Source organism: Aphis gossypii, chromosome 3, assembly GCF_020184175.1.
Source record: "Aphis gossypii isolate Hap1 chromosome 3, ASM2018417v2, whole genome shotgun sequence".
NCBI classification, from domain to species: Eukaryota; Metazoa; Arthropoda; class Insecta; order Hemiptera; family Aphididae; genus Aphis; species Aphis gossypii.
The window spans coordinates 53,603,975-53,628,156 of record NC_065532.1 but is presented as its reverse complement, the minus strand read 5'-3'; the positions used below and the strand labels follow the sequence as shown (position 1 = coordinate 53,628,156).

At 25.3% G+C, this 24,182-nt stretch overlaps 4 protein-coding genes across 5 annotated transcripts in view; 3 read left to right on the top strand and 1 right to left on the bottom strand.

The window, feature by feature from the left end:
• Positions 1–24,182, top strand: part of LOC114126665 (neurobeachin-like protein 1) — a 107,733-nt gene that overhangs the window by 63,499 nt on the left and 20,052 nt on the right. The window lies entirely within an intron of this gene.
• LOC126551416 (uncharacterized) lies at positions 5,224–7,952 on the top strand. Its single transcript, XM_050204610.1, has 2 exons — positions 5,224–5,424; positions 6,979–7,952. The coding sequence occupies exons 1-2, from the start codon at positions 5,410–5,412 to the stop codon at positions 7,804–7,806; spliced, it is 843 nt and encodes a 280-aa protein (XP_050060567.1). The 5' UTR covers positions 5,224–5,409; the 3' UTR covers positions 7,807–7,952.
• On the top strand, positions 11,744–13,004 carry LOC126551417 (cuticle protein 7-like). Its single transcript, XM_050204613.1, has 2 exons — positions 11,744–11,904; positions 12,192–13,004. The coding sequence occupies exons 1-2, from the start codon at positions 11,890–11,892 to the stop codon at positions 12,729–12,731; spliced, it is 555 nt and encodes a 184-aa protein (XP_050060570.1). The 5' UTR covers positions 11,744–11,889; the 3' UTR covers positions 12,732–13,004.
• On the bottom strand, positions 17,410–19,874 carry LOC114126672 (cuticle protein 19-like). Its single transcript, XM_027990672.2, has 2 exons — positions 19,733–19,874; positions 17,410–19,157 (listed from the first exon to the last, which is right to left on the bottom strand). Exons 1-2 carry the CDS (start codon positions 19,781–19,783, stop codon positions 18,702–18,704), a joined length of 507 nt encoding a protein of 168 aa, XP_027846473.1. The 5' UTR covers positions 19,784–19,874; the 3' UTR covers positions 17,410–18,701.

Genomic DNA, 24,182 nt, shown 5'->3' with positions numbered 1-24,182 from the left:
AGATGGTCCACGTTAGCTTGCAACGTATTGAATAATATAATATAGAAGTATAAATGAAAAGTCAATCCTTATACGGAAAACACAATACAATATTGATTAACATAATAATATTATCAGTTTTTATTATTATTCAATATTATCATGTTATATAATCATTATAATTTATTGTTTCAAAAAGATCTCATAATATTCATAGTTTCAACACATAGCTTTTAGAATATATTAATATTATCCACACTACATAGTATATACCAACTGGGTTAGGTCTGTTGGTTAACTAATTAATATTGTATTAATTATTATATTATCAGGGGGACTGTTTAAAATAATTAGTTGTGTAAATTATTATTAATTATTTTTTCACTTCCTAATATTTTCTAATCTTATGATAGATATTTTAACGATATTCTAAAATTTCTAAATGTGTAGGTATGATTCTTTAAAAAATCATTTTTGGAAATATGTTAATGTCGTTTAATTAATAGATTTTATATGATTCTATAATTTAGTATATTTTTGTAGAATAGTATCAATTATATATTTATAAGTTATAAGTTACTTACAACTAGTAGTTGGAGGTATATTTTTGTGTAAACGCTTTTGAGCATTTATTATTTTTATAGCTCTTAAAATGATATAGTGATACACGATTAGCACCAACTATAATTAAACTTATATTTTAAATCATTTTTTGTAGAAAAAAACTGATAATAGGTAGCTTATTCTATATTTAATCTACGCAGGATTACATATTATACTTATTACGTGTAATATGTTCATTACTGTAAGTTTGTGAAAATATTTTATTTTTCCAATTAAGTAAGATACCATTATTACTAACAGGAATGCAATCCTTATTAAATCTATAGTCTACTTTTCTAAATATATTTCCTGTATTACCAGATTGTTGTGAAGGCATTTTAATATTAATAACTAGTTTTTTTTTTTTTTTAACAATAATAAAATAAAAGTTAGTTTAATTTTTATACTATGTTATCTAATATTATAAAATGTTTATTAATTTAAATCTGAGCATATTTTAAATTAAAACCAGCAACTAAGATATATTACCTACAAACTAATAGTATATTATCTTAGATGAACTAATATTATTTGTTCAACCCATATTATGTTGGTGGTATTTTTCTTTTATTACGTAATAATGTTGACAGGTTTTAAAAACTAAGTATGATAACTTTATTCTATAATAAAAATAAATAAACAAGTTTGTACGTAAAAAAGTTGGCAAGTACGTAACCGTTCTTTTTTACTAAAAATTTCGCCTATCGTTATCGAATAAGTCATTTTAATTTATGTATTAAATGTTTAGTTCAATGATAATTCTTTACATACCTACGTAAATGATTCTCAACGGAGATGGTCGATCAGTCTGTATTACTAAGTTCATTTTTTCAGTTTATATTCGTAGTTATATTTACAAGTGGTATATTATTATTCTATTATTGTAATTTATTTTACAATAAGTAACAATCTTTAAATAGGCAATAGATGTAAATGAATCTAAATATTATAAAAATTTTATAATACGTATATTATAATATACGTTACGATTTTAAGTCTTCGCGAATGTATTTAAATTCAAATAAAACAACTAAAATTGTTATTCATCGCTCCGCTTAAAATCTAAAATTTAAATTATTTTTTAAATACAAATTACCCAACTAATACATTTGCTTAAATTTAAACAAATTACGATAATTTAACTACATTTATTTACATAAATATTTGCTAATAATGAATTGAATTATTTTAGTTAGCATTATAATGATAAGTAAAACATTTGAGTAAATGTCTCTAGTTGTAATCAACTACAAGTTAATAGTTATGATTATAAATTTCGTAAATTGTATTTTATTCTTTACGAATGTGACCAAGAACAAACGAAAAATATATACCTAGTTATGTTTATTGTGTTGCCTATATATATTAATTGAAGGAATTTAGTGGTTTGCAGTAATTTTTTATTAATTTTTAATAATTTAATAATTCTTTAATTATTGGTTCATACTTTTCATTTCGATTTTAATAGGTATATTATAATTTCCCATAAGTCATTACAATTTCTAGCAAGCTGTTTGCTGTAAAGATTTAATTTTAGTTGTTAAATGTTTTATTATTTGGTATTTGAACCATCCAAATTTAATTCGAATTCTTAACCTTTTTTATTCTGAGTTGAGTATTAAATCCTAATTGTTAAGGTAAATATAATCTGATATTCTTTGTTTATTTAATAACTGTAAACAATTTTTATTATGGTGGAATTAATTTTTTTAAATAATTTAAGTAGTATGATATTGTATTAATAGTACCTAAGTATTGCATTAATTATTAATAATTTATATCTAAATATTTTTTAGTAAGCTTAGCACTATGTACTCGTAATTGTTTATCTTAAGCTACGCATTGATCATTGATTCTCAATTCATAATTATAAATATTCCAGTCTTATTTCCTAGTTTGTCTATTACTAACATACGCTAAAATGCCTGACTCTAATTTTTTTAGGTTTTTTTTTAAGTTTGAATAATAATAAAAAATAACAACATTCCTTTTTGCCCGCTACAAAATGACTGCATTAAACACCGCCATCACTTTTGAAGGACACATTAGGAATCCAATCATTAGTATATCAAACTACAAAGATGGAATAGCTTATTGTATGGATCTAAAAAACATTATTGGTTATTAAGAAATTTAAATTAGTATGTTTTTCTTTTATTTTTATATTTTCATAATACCAAAATTCTCTACGAATATTCATTACTATAAAGTACTAAGTACCTATATAGTATAAAACTATTAACTAAATTATATCGTATATTATGCTAAATTATCAACAAAAAATATTAACGAATCCACAAACATTTATTTTCTAACAATATTGTATTTTATTGAGATCATTTTAAAAATATATCGTCGTTACTCATAAGGCATTTATTATACATGTAAGATGTATTATTACTAAATGTTATGTATGAAATTCATTCACAAATAGTTATAATTATAATACTTAACATATATTAGTAATAACTTACTATAAAAAAAAATTATTTTAATTATAATTATCAGTAACTAGAAAACTAAAATAATTTAATGATTTCCTGTTTATTTCATTCTTTTATAAAATAGTAACAAAAAAATTATTTATTTATCAGTATTAGCAATAATGTCTGAAATAAAAAATAAAAAATTTTTTTATGTACTGAGTGTTTTTTTTTTTTAATTATACTAATTCGTAGATTTTTAGGTTTGTGTATAAGATATGTATAAAATATTTTTTATGCCTATAAAACTGTCAAATATTTTCCATCAAACCTGTCGAAACTTTCATTTACATTATTGATTTTTACTTAAATATTTTTTATTGATTGCCGATATGAATCGTTCTACCGTTGTTTACGTGTTAGTTTTTTTTTTGCACTCAGTTAAATATTTTTCTATTATTCCAAAGATATAATAATTATACTACTTACGTACTAAACCCTACATAATGGAATTACTTTTATGATAAGTTTAATCGATTAAAACTTCCTGTTTACAACTTCTATAAGATAAATTTTGTTTTTTACAAATATACTATTTTCTTAGGAATTTTATTTTTGAAAATTATGTACTTTATGAATTATATATTTAATATTAATATTAAAATCATAATTTGAATTGTATTCTAAATAATAATTTCTAATACCACTTGTTCAAATTGATTTTTAGTGCAGTCTCTTGTGTATACATATGTTATAAAGCGTATCCTTTTTAATCAAATGAAATTTGGTCATATTTGTCTGAGATATGAAATAATAAGATAATTTTGTGTGTACTGTACATGCATAAAAATGCTTTTTTTCAACTTTCTTATGTGTATTAGTAATAATTGATCACTCAAACGTATAATCTTTATACATCTAATAAATATTAATATGAAATATATCAAATTATATTACGTATAATATACCAAATGTATATTTTTTTCTATAATCGCTTTTTGTAAAAATGCAGTATCGAGGAGATCCACTTTTTAAGATGTGCTTTGCAATATATGTTTGCATAATGTTACATTCATTTATACGTTTTCTATTAACCAAAACATTCTATTATGTATATACGTACCTAAAAATTCACGCTTAATATTACTCAACTTAAATGATTAATTTGATAGTAAGCCAATTGTATTTTTAATACATTTCTATATTATAACATTAAACTTTCTGATGTTCGCCATAAGCTTTGCTTATTGAGCTAAAAAATACTTATATATTGTAGTATATATTATTGTTATACAATTGATGAATAATAATATTATATAGCTTTTATCAGGACTAAATTTAATCACAGATAACATTGATTAAACATGTATTTATTAGTAAAACCTTATTTAAAAAGTTTTTATGCACATCAACAATGTTTTATTTATAATGACATTTATAAATTAGAATATCCATTTAAGTTTTCGATAAAAAAATAATTGAAACATATTATCATTTAATATTTTATTTATTACAATTTTTAAAATGACATGTAACTCGATATAGGTATAATTGTACATGGTATGGTTGAGAAGAAATAAGTTATTAGTATTAAAAATTAATATTAAAGTAAATTATAGTAATATTTAACTTTCATTATAATATTTTATAAAATATATTTTGTACGTAAAGATGGAAAAATTTAATTTAATTTAGAAAATATACATTATGTTTGTTCAATACGAATTTATGTATAAAAACAGTAAGATGTGAATCAAAATAGAATAAAATGTGAAATCATAAAAAATATAAATAATTATCAACTAGGTATTATGTTGTATTTAAAATTAAAATCAAATAAATGTACAAAAAAATATTGTTTTAGATAGAAAATCTACTAATTAATTTCTGATTCATAATCAATTTTAAACAAATTTTTCCCTAGTAAAATAAATTTTCTAAAAAAAAATAAATATACATTTATGATATACCAATAATATTTCTAACTTATTTATTTGAAGAAATTCTTTTAGCGTTTAAAATTTCAATAGCATAAATAAAAAACTATTTTACATACAGAATATTACTATGATAGTATTCATTCAATGAATTTAATTGTGGCAATATTCTTGTAAAATATTCGATTCAATTAATCTTCCTACAATAGCGATTATTTGAAAAAATAATTAAGAATAGAATGTTTTAAAAACGAAATGATATCGCTGCAGTCTAGACGGTGTGTGATTTTAAACTCATTAACGTAAGAAGAAATTAATAGCTTATAGGTATCAGTTTCTACTTAAAGGGCCGTAATTCGCTTTCAGTATTTAGTTTATTTTATACTTCTTGTTCCGGGCGTTCCGGCTATTGGTTAACTGCATCAATCAAAATTTAAAAGTGACTTATCCATAAAAAAAAAATCACCATGATGTGTTTTAAAGTAAGTACATATTATTATTATTGTTATGTACCTATATATTAATTATATATTTTTATATTTACTATTTTCTAATATAATATACTATAAATATAAAATTGTTATTTTTCATAAAAATATTCATTTTAGTTATCAAACGTTCAAAAATATTAATGTGATTCTTTACTAAACTTTTATTCTTTTATTTTCTTATTCTTCAGAGGATAGCTTATAGAGAATCATGTATTAAATTGTAAGATAATAAAATGAAATGTATACTTTTACCTAAAAAACAATTTGAAAATTTACCTTAATTTGATAAATTTTGTAAGAATTTTAAACCGTTGTAAAAAAAAAATGAATACCTTTGTAATTTTGAAAATTTTAAATTGCTAGACAAAAAAACCTTGAATTTAATTTTAAAAGTTTTTGAACGAGAAAAAAATGTTTATAGTCAATAGTTAAAAAATAAAAAAACTAAAAATCAATCTTAATTTTAAATGCTTATAAGTAAAATCTAACCTAAAATTATGTATAGAAAATAATAATATTAGTAATATTGGAAGGTTGAAAGTTTCTATAGTTAATTATCTTTGATTTACGACCAAATAACAAAAATTTTTAAGAATAAATCGTTAAGTTAAGAAGTTTGAATAACCACTTTCGTAAAAAATTAAACTTCAAACGCTGAAATAAATATTTACTTTTAATGTATTTTAATTTCTGAACGAACAACTTATGAAAACGTTTTATTTTAAACTTTTATGTTATCTGATTTGAAAATAATAACAAGCTATAGACGGCATAATTTAAAAAAAATTCAAATTTCAAATGTCTTTTGAATAGATCAAAAAGAGCTAAAATATTTTTAAAATTTTATCATATTTAAAAAATTCTATTATAACAATAAAAATAAAAATAAAACATAGATTTTGATGATGACTGCGGTGTTATATAAGTATTCCCATTTTTTTACTATTTTTCTTAATTATTTTATAGACATTTTCTATATTTATGGGTCAAAAATAAATTACTGTACCTATACTTTATATTATAAACCTACTTTAAATTGTCTCCAAATATTTATATTATTAGTTATATTAGCTTATTCTAGTCATGGTATCATTTTCAAAATATTTTGGCACTTCGCATGATAATTATAGACAGTTGAAGATGTACACTATTTTAATATTTTCGGTACTAAAGTTTAAAATTAAGTTTTGTGAAATCTGTCTTAATTAATTTTTTGTCTTTAAAAACTTATAAAATGTTTAATTTGTATAACTAGGATTGAAAACGTAATAAAAAATTTATTTTAAACTGTCCTTAGTGTTCTTGCAGTATTTTAAAAATATTAAAAATTCATATTCACAATTTTTTTTTATTGGCGTTTGAAGTTAAAATGTTAATGAAATTAAATATTTAAGCGAAAAATAACAATTTTTCGTGTATTTTTGTATCGTTGAGTTAAATGAAAAGTTTTTTTTTTTAAAGATTTATTATTTATTATTACAATTTTACAGAAATGTAGTATTTTGTATATTATATATATATATATATATATATTTTTTTTTTTAGACCATCGTGTTGTTATCCGCTATTGCGTGTTTGGTCAGTGCCGAAAAGAGATCACTGAAAGAACGTATTTTCAATTGCAAACTCATCCCGCTTAAAAAACATCATTCTATTTTTAACACTGTCATCCCGTCAATCGAGCACTCTCTCCCGGTCGATTCTGCTGTTCCTATCGATTATACCGTTCCTACAGGAGTTCCTACACTTGGAATAGAGCCTGTTTCTACGCCGTTACCTGATGTACCACAGCAAGAAGTTCAGTACCCACCACAGCAAGAAGTTCAGTATCCACCACAACCGGAAGCGCAGTATCCTGCACCGCAGCAAGAGGGACAGCCTCCTGTAACGCCACAACAAGAAGTGCTTAATCCACCACAACAGGAAGTACAGTATCCACCACTATCGGAAGTGCAGAATCCGCCACAGCAACAAATATTGTACCCCCCGCAACACGAGGGCCAACGCCCTTCACAACATTATGTAGCTCAGAATCCACCATCAAATGAAGGGTTGTATCCACCGCAACACAATGGGCAGTATTATCCATCTCAAAACGAAGGACTGTATTATGCACCGTCGAACTACCAAGGTTTTACTAATGTCCCATATAACTACCCCGTCTATGGGCAAAATGTACTGAGGTCCGTGAAGTCTTTCGACGGCCAAACGTATACAACCCACCAACGACCATCATACAGAATTAATACGCTTTTTCCACAGCCAATCCCATACTACAACAACCCACATTCGTACGGCTTGTACGCTGCTCCACAATATAACTATGTGCCACAAGCGCCAAAAACACCTAAAGCCCTCGTAAAATCGACTTGATTATTTACTTACATTACGACCGTTTTAATTTTTATCACAATAAACATTTTAGTTTTTAGTATTATTACATATATAAATGGTGATCTTGAAAAATTAAAAACGTGTTTCATTTTTTACAAGGACAATAAACTTATTCATTTATTCTACTTGCGGTATTTTATTTATAAAAAAAATACATATTTGTATCTTATATTACGTATTACTTAAATGTTTTTATTTAAAATATTGAAGATTTGAAAGATGCAATGATTATTAATATTATTTATTTATTTTGCAACTTTACTAATAGGTTAAGTAAATATTTTTTAGTTTAGTTTGAAATATTATAGAATCTATAGAATACTATTGAATATTTATTTTTATTTATAAATATACTCGCTGAATCAAAATAAAAATAATATTTTACTACGTAAATTTTATGTGAGGATAGATATTTATGATTCAAATACATTTAAATATTAAAACATAAACGTATTATCTTGTGTAATAGGTATATGAAAGATTTATTTCAAATACATTTACAATTTATTATATATTAATAAATACTAAAATGTGTAGTACCTACCCAAATTAGAGAACTATTTTTTATTTTTTTTTTTGTCAAACTATAGAAACAGCACAATAAAGTATTTTCTTTTTTTTTTATACTAGACATAAAAAGCTAATTTTTATACATAAATTCGTTTTACCACATTCTGATTCCAAATAAACAGATTTATTTTTGCTTTTTTTCAATTATTCCAGTTGCGAATTTTTTAAATGATATAATACTATTATAATAAAAAATAATAATAATAATTAATAAGAAATGTAAAAACCCAGAATTCGGATATTGAATTATTATTTTTTTCGTTATCATTCCTTATCGGTATTAAACGTACCTATAGATTATCGATCTACATAATATAACCTTTAGTACCTAAACGATCAGTATGCTTAAAACACCGATATCGATCGTTCAAAATTTAAGATTAAAGTGTTGTAATTTTAAACATCTGGTATAAAATATGCACCGATCACTTCAATGGATGTAGACAGTTCGTTTTCGTGTAAAAAAATATTCTGTCGGGACAATAGAGTCAGTTTCACAACTGCAAATCTAGGGAAATACATGGTAAAAAATTCATTTTTTAATTTAAGTTAATTTTTCATTTTTTTTTTATTAATTTTTATAACTAGTTTATTTTAATTTTTGATCATGCTTTTTTTGTTTTGTTTTTTTTTTTAAATAAATATACTTCTTTTTTTTGCTTTTTTAAAACAATCGTGTATTTTTTTAGTTTCTTATTATGTTTTGCAATCTGAGCCCTAGTTATTAGAATACTTCATTTAAAAAAAGGATAAACTTAATGTTTAAACCCAGTAAAAGTAATTTTACTGTATAGAATAGAATTAGAGATTACAATCCCGGCCCTATTTTACGATCCCGGGATTTCTATTATAGAATATAAACGTTGTCTAATGTAATTAGGAGTAAGTAATCATTACAGTATTTCTGAGTGTAGACAATCTGTTGGCTTATATTTCTATGAATATGTTATATATATATATTACTAATATTAATTTAATTTAACTAATTTTTTCGAAGTTGCAACTATGTCTTATATGTTAAGTAATTATTATAAGAATACTATTCCATTATTTATTTATTATAATTATTTTGTTATTAACTTAGAAGTCAATGACGTTGAACTTTAGAAAATGTGTGAATAATTACTTGGTTAGTTTAAAATAATTCAAATATTTTGAATAGTAAATAATAATAAACGTAACAAAGTAATATTTATGTTCCTTACAAATAATATTTATTACCTAATATTATTAAAAAAATAATTAAAATAATCGATTTTGTTGAATTTTGATCTTGAAATATCTATAAAAAAAAAAAAAATTCTGTATTGATTCAGATAATATTAGGTTTCTATAAGAAAAACTCAAAAAGTTTACCTTTATTTAAAAACTTATAAAAAGAAAATAATTTTGATATGTATATTTTTAATATTTTTAAATTGATACAGAACAAAAAACATATAGCACTACAAATCTTTTAAAAATTATATTGTGTTAAAATTTAAAAATAAATATTTGGTGAAAAATTAAAATTTACAGTTAGGTATTTATTTTTGAACTACATTGAAACAAATAAAATTTACTAGTTGAAAACTTAGGTATATTCATAAACATTTTCAATTTCAACTTATTTAATATTTTTTTGTTTTTTCTGTTTATTTTGAAAAATCAAGAGTTTTCAAGAGCTTCAAAAATGGAAGTAATTACTATTATTAACTAGGTACTTAAAATTAATAACTATGTTATTTAAAAAAATTTTCTCTTAATATCTTAATTAATTCATATTGTTCCTTTTATTTTAAGTGATGTGTAAATAATATAAAGTAATTAAATTTGAGGTTCCAAACTGTCATCCTGATAACTAGTACTTTATATTCCCTGATTAAAAATACAATTTTTTATTTTAATTTATAAATAAAAATAGTTTTAAAAAACCATCTATATATTAGGCACAGTTATTAACAGTACTATACTCGATTTGATGATGCATATTGTATAGCTATTCCTAAATCGTGCATAGTAGTAAGAGTACAAAATCCTACTCCGTAGTCCAAAATACAAAATGTACTATGTATAAAAAATGAACGATATTTATTAATACTCCAAGGTTATACATAAATGGACTTATCTATGTAAAAACTGGATTTTTTCAAAAAAAATCAATTTACACATTCAAGGTACTTTTAAAAATATTCAGACTTGTTTTACTTAACATTTTTTTTTTTTTTTGTTTAATTTTAAATGTCCAAAGTAAACATTTATCGAGTGTAATATTTCATCTATAACATTTATATCCAACAGGTAACTTAGGATCCAATCGTGGCCCATTACAAATTTTTAAAATATAAAATATAGTTTTTTTTAAAATAAGTAAAATGATCACTTATTATTATTTATTATACTATATGTACTGTGATATAAGTACGAGTATATAACAAATGATATATATTTATAAGTATTATGGATTTGTAATGCTATATGTATAAACAAAATTGAAATTATGTACCTAAATGTGGTAAATTATAATTTTTAACGTGGTGGCCTACCTCAAAAATAATTATTTTCCAAATTAGCCAGTTAAAGACAAATGATTGGGTATAACTGATCAACACTTTAAATACTTTATGTTTAAAAAATGTAAAATTTATACTAATATTTCAATCATACAAATTATTTAAACTACTTTTTTATAATAAAAATTAGTCGGTCGTTGGTCATACATCTTAAAATTTAAATAAATATACATTGAAATAAAATTGTAAGTTCGATAAAATTAACTAATCAATTATTCAATTGCAAACATACCAACAAATGTATTGTTTGTAACCAATTCAAAAACCCACGGTTAAATAAAAATTTGTTTAAATTTCATGAATTGGCCTTCCACACGAGTTTGTCTTACTGAGCAACAGTAATATCATAGAAGATTTAAATAAATATCTTAAACGGATTGATTATAATAATGCTATTTTTATTAGATACTTAAGCTATATTACTTGATATACTAATTATGATCTAGGTAATTGTATAATAGTCACAACTATCAACTAAAATATCTATTTCATAAATGATCTAACTAAACATAAAGGTATATTGTAGGCGTATATAAGGTGTATTTTATTGTAAAATAACTAATTATTCAGATAACAAAGTTTTTTTTCTGTGTCGTGAATTTTTAATGTATCAAACACCCACTAGTTAAAATGGATTGTTGCTCGAAAGAAACCGTTTCGTTTATTTTTATACCTATATAAAATAATTTTTTGCCATGCACGCGACACATCTTTGGTCCATACCGGATTCTCATAAAGACTACGAGATTCACCCGGCTTGTTCCATAACAATGATTCAAGGTCGTCTGGATTCATCGTGTACCTATTTATATTCACCCGTGGGGGTAAACATGACTATATATACTGCGATTACTTAAAGTTTTGCATACGCATTCGCAGCCGCATTAAGCATTTAGCAGTTCACCGGGTAGTCACATCTGCAAAATACACTCAACCGACAATGCAAGGACTTAAGGTAAGTGTTTTTATTAGAATTACTCTGCAGTGTTCGTATAGTTTCGAACGTTAAAATAAACTTCGACGACTGAAAATCATTTTGGAATGTCTTCGTCGATATTTTAACGTTAAATTGATATTTTTATCCTCTCGCAACGTATCGTTGGCTGAGTACCTAGCTTCGACCTCTCGAACTTGTCCTGGTCGTGTAATACTTAAAACTATACGAATACTACGACTGTTCATCTCGACAGTTTAACGTCTTTGTTTCTGTGCATCTCGACGTCGTTACCTCGTTCGTTTCAGACTGTGAGTTTCCTGTGCGTGGCTTTCGCCTGCTTGGCGCACGCCGCGGTAATCAACGAGCCGTCCGCACCCGCTCAATACGACTTCAGCTACGCCGTCAACGACCCGGTCACCGGTGACCAAAAGGATCAACAGGAAACTAGAAACGGTGACGACGTTACCGGTTACTACCGCACCGTGGACTCGGACGGTTTCCTGCGCACAGTCAAATACAAGGCCGACGCTGTCAACGGATTCACCGCCGAAGTCCTCCGTGAACCGGTCAACGGTGCCGTCGCCGTGCCAGTCGTCGCAAAGGCTGCCGCCGTCGTCAAACCAGCCGTCGTCCCGGTGGTCGCCCCGGCCGTCGCACCCGCCCCGTACGTCAGCCCCGTCCCGTACGTCGCACCGGTAACTCCTTACTACTCCGGTTACCCGTACAACTATCAGCCGTACTCGTACGGTTACCAACAGTACCCGTACAGCGCCGGCTACTCTCCGTACTCGTACGGTCAATACGCTTACAACGGCCAATACGGTTACCCATTCGTCCGCAAGTAAATATTACGTCCGAAAAAACGGGTCCCCGCCACGCGTGTACATAACTCAACGCTCGTCCCGCGAAATGTCGCTCCTGCATCATGTTTCGCGCCAGCAATGACGATAAGTTGAACATAATGTAATAATATTAATTTCTTCGATATTGTATTTTCGTCTGTTTAAAATTTGTATCTGTCTTTTTATTGTGTACTTACGATGATATTATGTAAACAAAAATAATTGCATTGATCAATAAAGTGTACGTGTAAGTACGTTTGTTTCTTCTATATATAACACGAAGTTTTGCTCTTTGTTATTATTTAGCACCTAAATAATTATACTCGTTATACTCAACCACGCGAAATTCAATAATCGTAACTTGTATGATATCTATTACTCGTGCCTTGGGAAAACGGCTGCTTCTAATTTTTTCGAAGGGCTGGTAGAAAGATTGGTATAATGGTTATTGGTCAATATGTAATAATTTAGTAATAACTAGTATTTTGTTATTTACTATAGTCAAGTAGGTAGTAAAAAATTATATAATAAATATGCGATTTTCGTTGTTTTGGTAGGCGGGTGGGTGGAGTATTGGATTTGCCTCTGAACAATTTCAAGTTCACTATAACACAGTTTCAAACCTTTTATTAAGTATTATTATAATTTATATAAGCTTACAAAATGTTGTATTTATCATATATAATATTATGTGCTCAAATATTATTTTGCCAAACCCATCTTCAGTTGATAAATTATTTTATTTTAACACTGGCGGTTGACGACTGTTTTTACTTCATTTGAAATTATACTGTATATAGTTTTACATTTTATCAATAATACTATAATATTAATAAAATATATTCAAATCTATATTGTCATGAAAAGTTTAACTTAATTTACCATTTTAAATATAAGTAATTTAATTTTAATGAATTATTAAATCTACAGATTTACAGCTTCAACGTGTGTTTACATTTAAGTTATATGTATGTATAGAGTGTTATAAATATATAAATTATAAATGTAATACTTATTCAAATATAAAGCACATTAGTAGGGACTCGTTTATAGTCTTCAAAAATAAGTCTCTTGCAAGAAATTGAACTCAATCTAATCTCTTTGCTGTTGATGTCGTCCCTAACCTCCAGTTCACAAACTATGTATGTATATACGTATACATAATGTCTTATTTTGTAATACTTGTATGTACAGTTATGCTAAAAACTTGTGTCTATTTTATAATTTATAATAAAATAACTATGAAAAATATTATACGAACCTAATTTTCTATAATATATATATTATATATATATATATATATATATGTATGTATATAATTGATATAACTATATAAGCATAACAGTCCTTAGTAATGGGCTTGCATAAAATATGTATAATAATTGAGTCTATTATTTGATATTATCGTCAATTTTTACAAATTATTAATATAAATCAGTATAATTTAAAAATTATTATAGATTCTAATGTTCTAAACCTAGTACAAAATATCCCTAAATGTTAAATGTTTAACTCAGATAACACTCGTTCAAATTTCAATTTATATCTATCATTTTCAAAAAAACTTGTCTACTTTAATAATTTACATTAAAATAATTGAAAAAGGTAGTTTGTATTTCTACAAAGCATTCCTTAAATTTTACAAAAAATCTAAACATTTTAAAATTTGATCCCTGAGTATACTTACTTAAGTTCCAGTAATTATAATTTTAATACATTTAATTTCCAAGGGAAAAATTAAGTAGGGAAAAGAATTCTAGATTAATTACGCTATACCAGGGTATAATACAAGAAATATAGCATGTAACAAAGCATATGAGCAGAATTAACTAAAGTCAATAAAGAGGCATTGGTTCTATTTAAGAAACAAATATAAAAACCTTGGTTGTATAATAATTTTAGAATTTATGTAATACTCCGATAAGTTAAAAGAGATGCTGGAATGATTGTTTATGTGAAACTGAAATGGTATTACTATACTGCCGTGACAAACAAAAACTAATTGTTTGTAAAAATCTTAAGATTTATTCATTTTTAAAAGTTCTAAAAACTAAATGTTATAAGTCAATCGATAACTTGAGTTATGTAATATTGACCATGTAATAGTCCATTATATGATTATGACCATCTTATCATTATACGAAGTATACAAATAATATGCGTTTGAATAGAAGCCAAATATTTTTAAATATATAAACAAATATAGTTCACATTGCATTAATCCCAACCTTGAATATTAATTACAATTATAAACATTATTGTACCATGATAATGATTTATGAAATTCCAGAACATTTTTAAATTTAAGTTTCTTAAAACTATTTAAAGATTATATACTTGTTTGTTAACTAAAAATATGGTTTAAAACAAATATATATAATATATACACACACATCTTAATAATTATTCTGTTATTACATAATTTAGTGTACTTGAATAATTAAAATTATTTAGTTTAAATAATTATAATAGTTACATAAAAACAACTTTAAGAATACACGTATTGCAATGTAAAATATCCAACTTATAATACATAAATACATAATATTATTTTATCAATTTTCTCAATAGAATGTATCATAAATAATAACAAAATAATATAAATATAGTTTATTCTAATACCTAATCTACTTACAATGTTGTAAAAAACATATACATTTTTATATTATCATCGACATAATATTGTCAATCTACTTTAATTTTGATTTAATCGTATTCTTTTATTAAAGGTCAACAAACTATTCTTTTAAACTAAGGTTCATTAATACTGTTTATGCATATTTGGGATTATCATTCCGTTCAAGGTTGATTAAGTAGTTAAAGTCATGTATATTTTTTTCTTATATTATGAGCAACTATTATTATTATGATTGAAGAGATGATTTGCTAATTTAACTGGACATTTAATGTATTCTTAGTATGGTTTAAACTATTACAATATATTTGTTTATAATTTGTATATGTTTACATATATTGTATACCATTCAGAATGCGTGTGATACAATAAAAAATATTTAAATTAAATTTTTTTTTTTTTTAGATTTATCTTTTGTTTCCTAATAATTCCGACTAGAAATTTCTATGTAATATAAAATTGACAACATTAGAATGTTTTGTAGATAAAATATTTCTATTTTTATTATAATCTAATAACTAACAATGTATATGACAATAAATGATTTGGAAATTTATTTGTAAACGTTGTTTAAATTAAAGGAAAAATTAGATTTTCGATCATGAGAAAAAATGTTTTTGAAAATCATAAAATATATACTTATAAATATTAAACAATATTTAGCTAACATAGAAGCTGGTGGTCTACATTTTTTAGTTTATTGCAAGCAGAATTGTTTAGCTGGAAAGTTTTTTCTTTTTATAAACATTTTATTATATAATTGAATACATTATTGGGAAAGAAAAACGTATGACTACTCGAAAAATTAATTAGGTTTATAATATATATATATGTATATGTACCTATATAGAATATATAGAATTTATTTCAATTATCAAACTTATCCGATTGGCAATTGGTCAATTTTTATTTTCGTATACTACTTCCGGTTGTACAACGATGCAATAACTTTCGATTGACGGAACCTCGCGGAATCTAATTAACAAGTATCTGCATATAAAATAATATACATACATCCATTAATTTATTGTTAAAATTATTACCTATCAGTTAGTATTGTATAATATAAAAGTGTACTAAGCATGTCAATATATTATTATTGGAATACACAATATTATTCATATTTTGTATTTCAAACGCATTTTTGATTTTCTTAAAAGTTTTCTTTTCGCTATATGAAATTGAAATACTATCATCGTTAATGTGTAAAAGTGAATAACTCGTATAGTAATACATATTATATGGAGTGTTTTACTATGATCTTCCTCGCTCGTAATTACCATTGTCTTACACTTTGAACATATGTATTACTATATGTTACAATATGTTTATTATAAATTATAGTGATCTCACTAAAGTATTATATGACGTAATTACGTTTTACTTAAATTACATTTATAAGTTGTTATCTACTCTAAACAGTGAATATAACATTTTTATTTTTATTTTGAGTTGGAGTAATAAACCAAATAATGTTGATCTTATAAATTCTACTTATTATAAATCTGTTATGATAAAATATTAAATAGAAAAAAAAATATTTACAAGAACAATAATAATATTAAAATTCATACGTGGATTATTTTATTATATAACTATATATGATTATTGCATGTTGACATACGAAACAATTTCGTCGTATCCGAGTCAAAAGTCGTTGTTGATAATTTTATAAAGTATGCTTCATTAATGTATAAACGTATTCGAATAAATATTTGAAATAAACTAACGCTTAAACAAATTTAAACATTTGTTTTAGTCTATGTTTGTTGTGAATTGTGTGAAAATGACTGGGAAAATTGGGGGGCTGTAACCGTTTTCGCTTCAGAATGATTGTCGGATTCACCTCAGGTATAATATTATATCTATGTAAAACTAGAATTTTACGCAACTGTTTGGAGAACGGTTTGTCAAGTCTATCTAAGTGCATCCGCTATGAGTGTACATTATGACTGTACGTGATGCTATAATTTAATAAGACGAATAAATTGTGTGTAATACGAATACGCTTTGTAGTGGCTTACAAAAAAAAAATTGCGGTTATATAAAAAAAAAAAAACGTTATTATATTTATTTAAAAATTTACAAAACGCTAACAATCAAACAATATTTTTTGAAATAAACATCTTCTCATCATACATCATAATATCATAAATCATAATGTGTTTAGTCACCTTATTAGCTTTATATATAAAAAAAAAAATTAACAGTATAGTCATAACAGTATAAACATTAAACATCGTAGATGATCAAACTTCATAGATTATGGATGCTCAGCGTGTGATGGGTGTAGTGTACTCGAGAACATTTTTATTATCATTGTATTTATGAGATTAATAAATCGAAAAATAAACCTAATAATTAAGTAAATAAATGAAAACATAATTATTATTTACAGCGAAAAAAACAAAACTATAATATATAAGAATATACATAACATGAGGTAAATAATATACAAACGTATTATATTGCCATATAGGTAATTAAGATCATGGGAAGGATGGGAGGGAGATAGTTAGGAACAAAAATATATAACAGCTATTCTAAATGTATGAGGAAATATTTTCTACGAGAACACTTAATTATTGAATATAAGATGTCATTAAAAATATATAATTAATCGCGTTACTGTAAGGAATTTAGTTACGAGTAATATATTATATATATGATCGTTTTATTTTGTGTTTATGTCTTCCGTAATTTTGAATTAGTATTTTGTATTAAAAAGTAGGGATATAATTTATTAATAATATAATTATACACATACTTACGCGTATTTTGAACTATGAAATTATTTAAAATGTATTGAAATGAGTAAATGACGTGGTAAATGGCTGGTGGGGTGGAAGAAACAATTAATGATTGTAAGCTTTAGCGTAACGAATTGTTGTTTATACAACGAGCGAAACGATAAAAATATTATTTTAGGTACTTCACAGGGATTTGCTCGTAGTGAAAGTGGTATAATATCCTCCAATATTTGCTTTTTTTTCTATCGTTTTAAATGTTTTTCTGTGTGATTTTTAGCTTTTCACATAAGTTTATCGATGAAAATAAAACGCACGGTAAATTTAATGAATGCATATTTACCGCCATTTACCATGATTTACGTCAAGACGTTACATTAATGACAAACTATGCGAAATCCCCTTACACACACGATTAATGATATATTATATAATTAACTACAGCATCGCCGAGTTAATACGAGAATTTACATATTTTTTTGTTAAAACGTGGTCTGAAAATAATCGAAAATTCATATCCCCTCCCTTTTAAAAAAAAGCTGAGCACGCCACTGTACCTGTGACCGTGTAATAGGTGTGTATGAGACGTCGTCAATTATAGTGGTGTTGTTGTTGTGGTTTCTGTTGGTGATAGTTGAATGGACCGACGTCAAAGTTCGGTTTCTTGCGGTCCACCACGGCGTTGAATCCGTTGTGCTTGTCCGCCGTATACTTGACAGTCCGGATGGTGCCGTCCGGTTCCACCAGCGTGTAGAATCCGTTCACTACGTCGCCGGACCTCGTCTCGTGCTGACTTTTCACGTCACCCGTGTGTGGGTCGTGCACGTCGTAGTGGAACGAATAGTTCACCGGCTCGTGATGATGGTCCTCGTGTTCCTCCTGTGCCTGTGGTGTGTGATGGCTGTACAGCTCCGCCACCTGTTGTTGTTGCCCGTGGGGGTAGTTGCTGTACGACTGTTCGTGACCGCCATACGACTGGGCCTGCTGTTGGTATCCGCCGTAAGGCAAACACTGTGACCACGTGACCATACTCAGCAAAACGCACGACTGTAAAATGCATGACATTTCGTAGTTTATTAATACTGCCAGTCTGTATGTAATTCAACAGACCCAATTCCCCCGTGTACGAACTTCCTCAAAACACAAGCTTATAACTTCACAAATTATACTAGTAAAATAAATATTCACACTACTTACGAGAAAGACTAACTCAAATTATCGTAACGTATCATAACAAATTACGGATAGTCTGCTAAAGCAAGTTCGGGTATTGAAGACTAAAGTTATTCCTGTACAATTTTAAAATTTATACTTTTTTATCGTTGAATTTTTATTATTTCATAAAAAAGTGAAATAGTTGTTTACGTCTTGTGGATTACCAACACAAGATTTACTTTATCTTTATGCGTGTTACTATATTAATTAGATGTTGATATTACCTTTTACAAAAAAAAGTGTATGAGTAGCACAAGAAAACTATAGCTTAACCCAAGTTTAGACGAAGTGTAACTGGATTTAAACTAATTTAGGTATTCAAATATCAGACCCTCTATTTGTGTTTGACGTTTTCTTAATACTCAAAATATATCATATAATATTATTATAAATTGAAAATCACTTACCGCAATAATTGCAGAACCCTTCATGGTTTTGTTTGACGGCAGACAGAACATACGCAGTACTTCTGCCTAAATGAAACTTATTTCAGATGGTTTGGCTATTTAAGCAGATGGTACCGGAAGATTTTTTGGTGAAAACTACTCATTATATTATTATTACATTATTATGTGCAACTTGGTAGCACGCTTATGTGAATAATGTAATATAGCATAACGCGCACACATCACGAGTCTTATTAATAACGATATGGTACACCGACCCCCTTGCGACCATAAATATAAAGCATTATATTTAAATTGTTTATATACCTATATCTATATATACGTAAACAGCGTGAACATATACGATTTAATTATCCCGCGAAACTGTGCACATGCTATATAAGTGTACTGTAAATATATCTCTGTACAGGGTGATCTGTTTAACTGGTTACACTTTAATAGTTAGCTTTTATACTTAAATAAATGTTCTCATATAATTTTTTTTAATTATTATTTAATATTACAATTCATATTCATAATTTAATGCAATAAGTATAAATGATATAGTAATATTACCAGTGAGTTGTATAACTAATACAACTAACACAACATATAATATACATAAAAAAAATAGCATATGAACATTGAACATCTATTAAGGAAAGTCAATGAAACCTATCAGAAGAATTTGTTTATTTATCAACTAATTTAATAGGTTACTGTTCCAATACCTTATGACTAAAGGATAAGAATGGCGCTTAAGTGTTAAATGAAACCTTTGGTGATGGTATTTGAAATAAAAAGGTACAAATACATTATCATTTTAAGAAAAGTAATTTTGCTTCCGATTACTCGTATGATATATTTTATTATATGACTAAAAATAGATGTCATTAAAAAATATTAATAAAATATTATATATTTTTTGCATTTTATATTATATTTCATAAATACTTCAAATTATAAGAATTATTTAAAATAAAAAAATTAAAAAATAAACTTACTTTTACATAAAATGGATCATCCTGTATATTCATTACTATTTAATATATCGTTTGTATGTATAGTGTACACATATTATGCCTATGTATTATGTATATAATATATTATGAACACTTATCTAACGGTAATATGTTATTATTATTGTTGTTATTATTTTTGTTATTGTTGTTACGGATTGGCGTCAGGTAAATAGACTGGAAATGCATTTGTGAAAAATATTGTGTTCTAACGGAAATGTTATAGCGCTTTCCTGTCTGCTTTTCATTGTTTGTGTTTCTTCGTCGTCGTCGGTCGTTTTAATTTGACATCAACTGACGACTGATGAAAAAGATCATGATCTGCTACCATAGCGTCAACTATGGTTGTATTAACCATCAGGTTTTCTAAGATGCTACGGCACTCTATTGTCCAATATACCTTAACTTAAGATATAAGGTAACAATATATAAATAATATATATATATATATAAGGCCAAATTTTTTGTATACCTATAATATATATATATTATTATACAAATTTGGCCTTAAGACAGCTTAACACTAATAATATTAGTCTTTTTTTCAAAGAATAAAAATGTGTTTATATTATACAGTTAAGCAGTTAGGTATGTCTGACAATGAATTTTCGAATATATAATTTATTTTTTTTTTTATCATGCTGATGTTTTAAAATGTATTTTATATTTAAGTTCATATTTCGAAACAGAATATTAAGTAAAAATATTTCTAAGACCATTATTCGTTTTCACACACTAGGTGATTTTGCATATTTATTATTATTATTATTTAATTTTATTGCTGTTATAAATCTACAATGAGCTACCTTTATTATCCTTAAATCGATAATACTGTTGTCATATTTGCAAGAAGGTAAATTATATTTTTACAACCTTATTTATACATCTACCTATTTACATATTATTTAAACTAGTTAATAATTTCTTAAACAAGTTACGATTTTACCGATTTTATTACTATTATTATTTAGCTTAGTAAAAAAATTATTTTATACTATTTACAAAGTAAAATCATGAAATATGTATAACATATATTTTATTTTATCTGTGTGGTTAAAAGCATTATTCCATAAACAATTTTATTGCATTTCATGCCTTCATGGTAGCAGATATTTAGAATAATTTATGTAGTTTTTCATCTAAATATAGTTGAGTTTTTAATGATTTCTCTAGTACCTATATACTTAATTGTAATGTTTACGTAAATATGTTAAACTAATTAATTACTAATTAAATACACAACTCTTTATCGTGATTATTTAAGTTTAGAACATTATATAAATGAATAGGTTTATGCCTTATGGTATACAATGTAGATTGTGTACCTATTATTATATTCATATAACAATGCTGTTGTAACTTGTAAATGTATTTTCATTACAATTTGTAATATTTAAACTAAATATATAAAAAATATTATCTGCAAGTAAATCTTTATCATTCTTTCAAATAACTTTTACTTATATTTAATGTATAAATTTCCTAAATTATATTAATACATAATTATATGTTCAGTTCGTAACATAAATTGTTACAATAGGCATATTTGATTTATACTTTATAGTTTACTTAAAGTGGTTCAACTATTATTTTCACTCAATGATATTTTGTTTCTGTACAAATCTTTTAAACAATATTTTATCGAAATATGTTTGATATTAGTACAAAATAAATATTGTATTAATGTCCTATTATGTCGTCTTATTTTTATTTTGTATATCAGGGGTGGCCAAACTTTTTTTGGTCATGATCTACTAAAAATACACTTCACCTTTGAGGATCGACTTCTATAGAAATTTATTTTTATTATTGAATAATTATTATTGTTAAGAAATATATAGGGCTCGTGGCCTAAAAATAAATTCTAACATGATTGACTTTGAAATTGTTCTCGATCGAGTGTTTGCCGCCCCTGTTGTATATGATCCATCACAGAAATTACTATTAGCGTTTTACATAAAATGTAGGTAACATATTATACTTCTTTTTTAATGTGTTTTAGAATCTTAGATTAGACCATTAAAGTTATTAAAATATTTAAAACTATAATATCATTTTATAAATTCTTCTTGTGAATTCAATAAAAATTTCATTTACACTAAAACCTCTTTGTTAAATAAATATCCGATAATCATTTTTTATACATTGACGTTCATAATATTTCTAATTAGTTTAATTTTTATTACAGGCTTTAGATTTTGACTCTTTTGGACTCTGTGTGAAGAGAATTTTTATGTTTATATTCTGTTATTTGATGACCATATTATTGACATTAATTTTATAAATGATTAATATTAATTTGTGAAACTTAATAGCTTTACTATGTAGATTTGGCACGTAACGACATATAATATCGTGTACGTTATAATTTTATAAATATAAAATAAGGACTACACCTATATTAACTACTTAAAAATGTATGCCTTTTATGTGAATTCGTATGCCAAGATGTTACTTCGAGGAAATCAACTTTTTAATGTATATAATTGCACTCTCAAATGTATTTGACACTTGTTTGCATAATAGTTTATTAATGCGTGTTCTACATACCAACATATACCAAATAATTTGTATAATATTAAATTAAAATATGGAATATTTTTTTATTAACAAAACGTATTTAATTTGTATAATTGTATATTAAAATGTGGGAGTTGAATTAGTCTTTCGCCAATTTAAAACGAGTACGGAAAACACTGCAATTCTTTTTATACGAAATATTATTTTTTTAACCTGTCTTTAATCTAAAATTACAGACATTAGGTTCACCAATTCGTTATTTACTAAATTTAATCACAAATCTAATAATATTTAACATGTATTTATAATAATATTACTAATATTAACTATATAATGACTCCAACCAATACTTATACTAAGAGATTATAAATCGATATTAAAATGTATTTGTAAGATATGCGTGTGTAATAAAATAAAAATAAAATTGTTTTTAAAAATACGTTAATATTAATCAAAATTAGATATACATGCATAATATAATAATTATATTCCATTGCATTAATTTTATAAAATAAATACTCCGTGTATTATTTTTGGGTACATGACAATTTATAATATCATATGCAATAATAACTTTTATATCATCTCTAATTTAATAGTTCTAATTTGTAACCTTCTATTATAAGGTAAACTATAAATATATAATGCATATTGTGCACATTTAGTATTCGACTTAAGACCATACATTTTGTACATACATCAAATTAATTTAATTTTGTATAAGTCACTATAGTACATTACTAATCGATAATTGAAATTGTAAGGTGTTAACGAATTGACTTACATACATATAAAATATTTAAACATTTACTCGTACAGTCTAAAATATGAAATACCTAGTTTTATAATTTATATTTTTAGTTAAATAAATTATTTTTACAACCATATTAAAGCTAGTAGATCTAAAAGAAAATGAACAATGAAGTATTAAC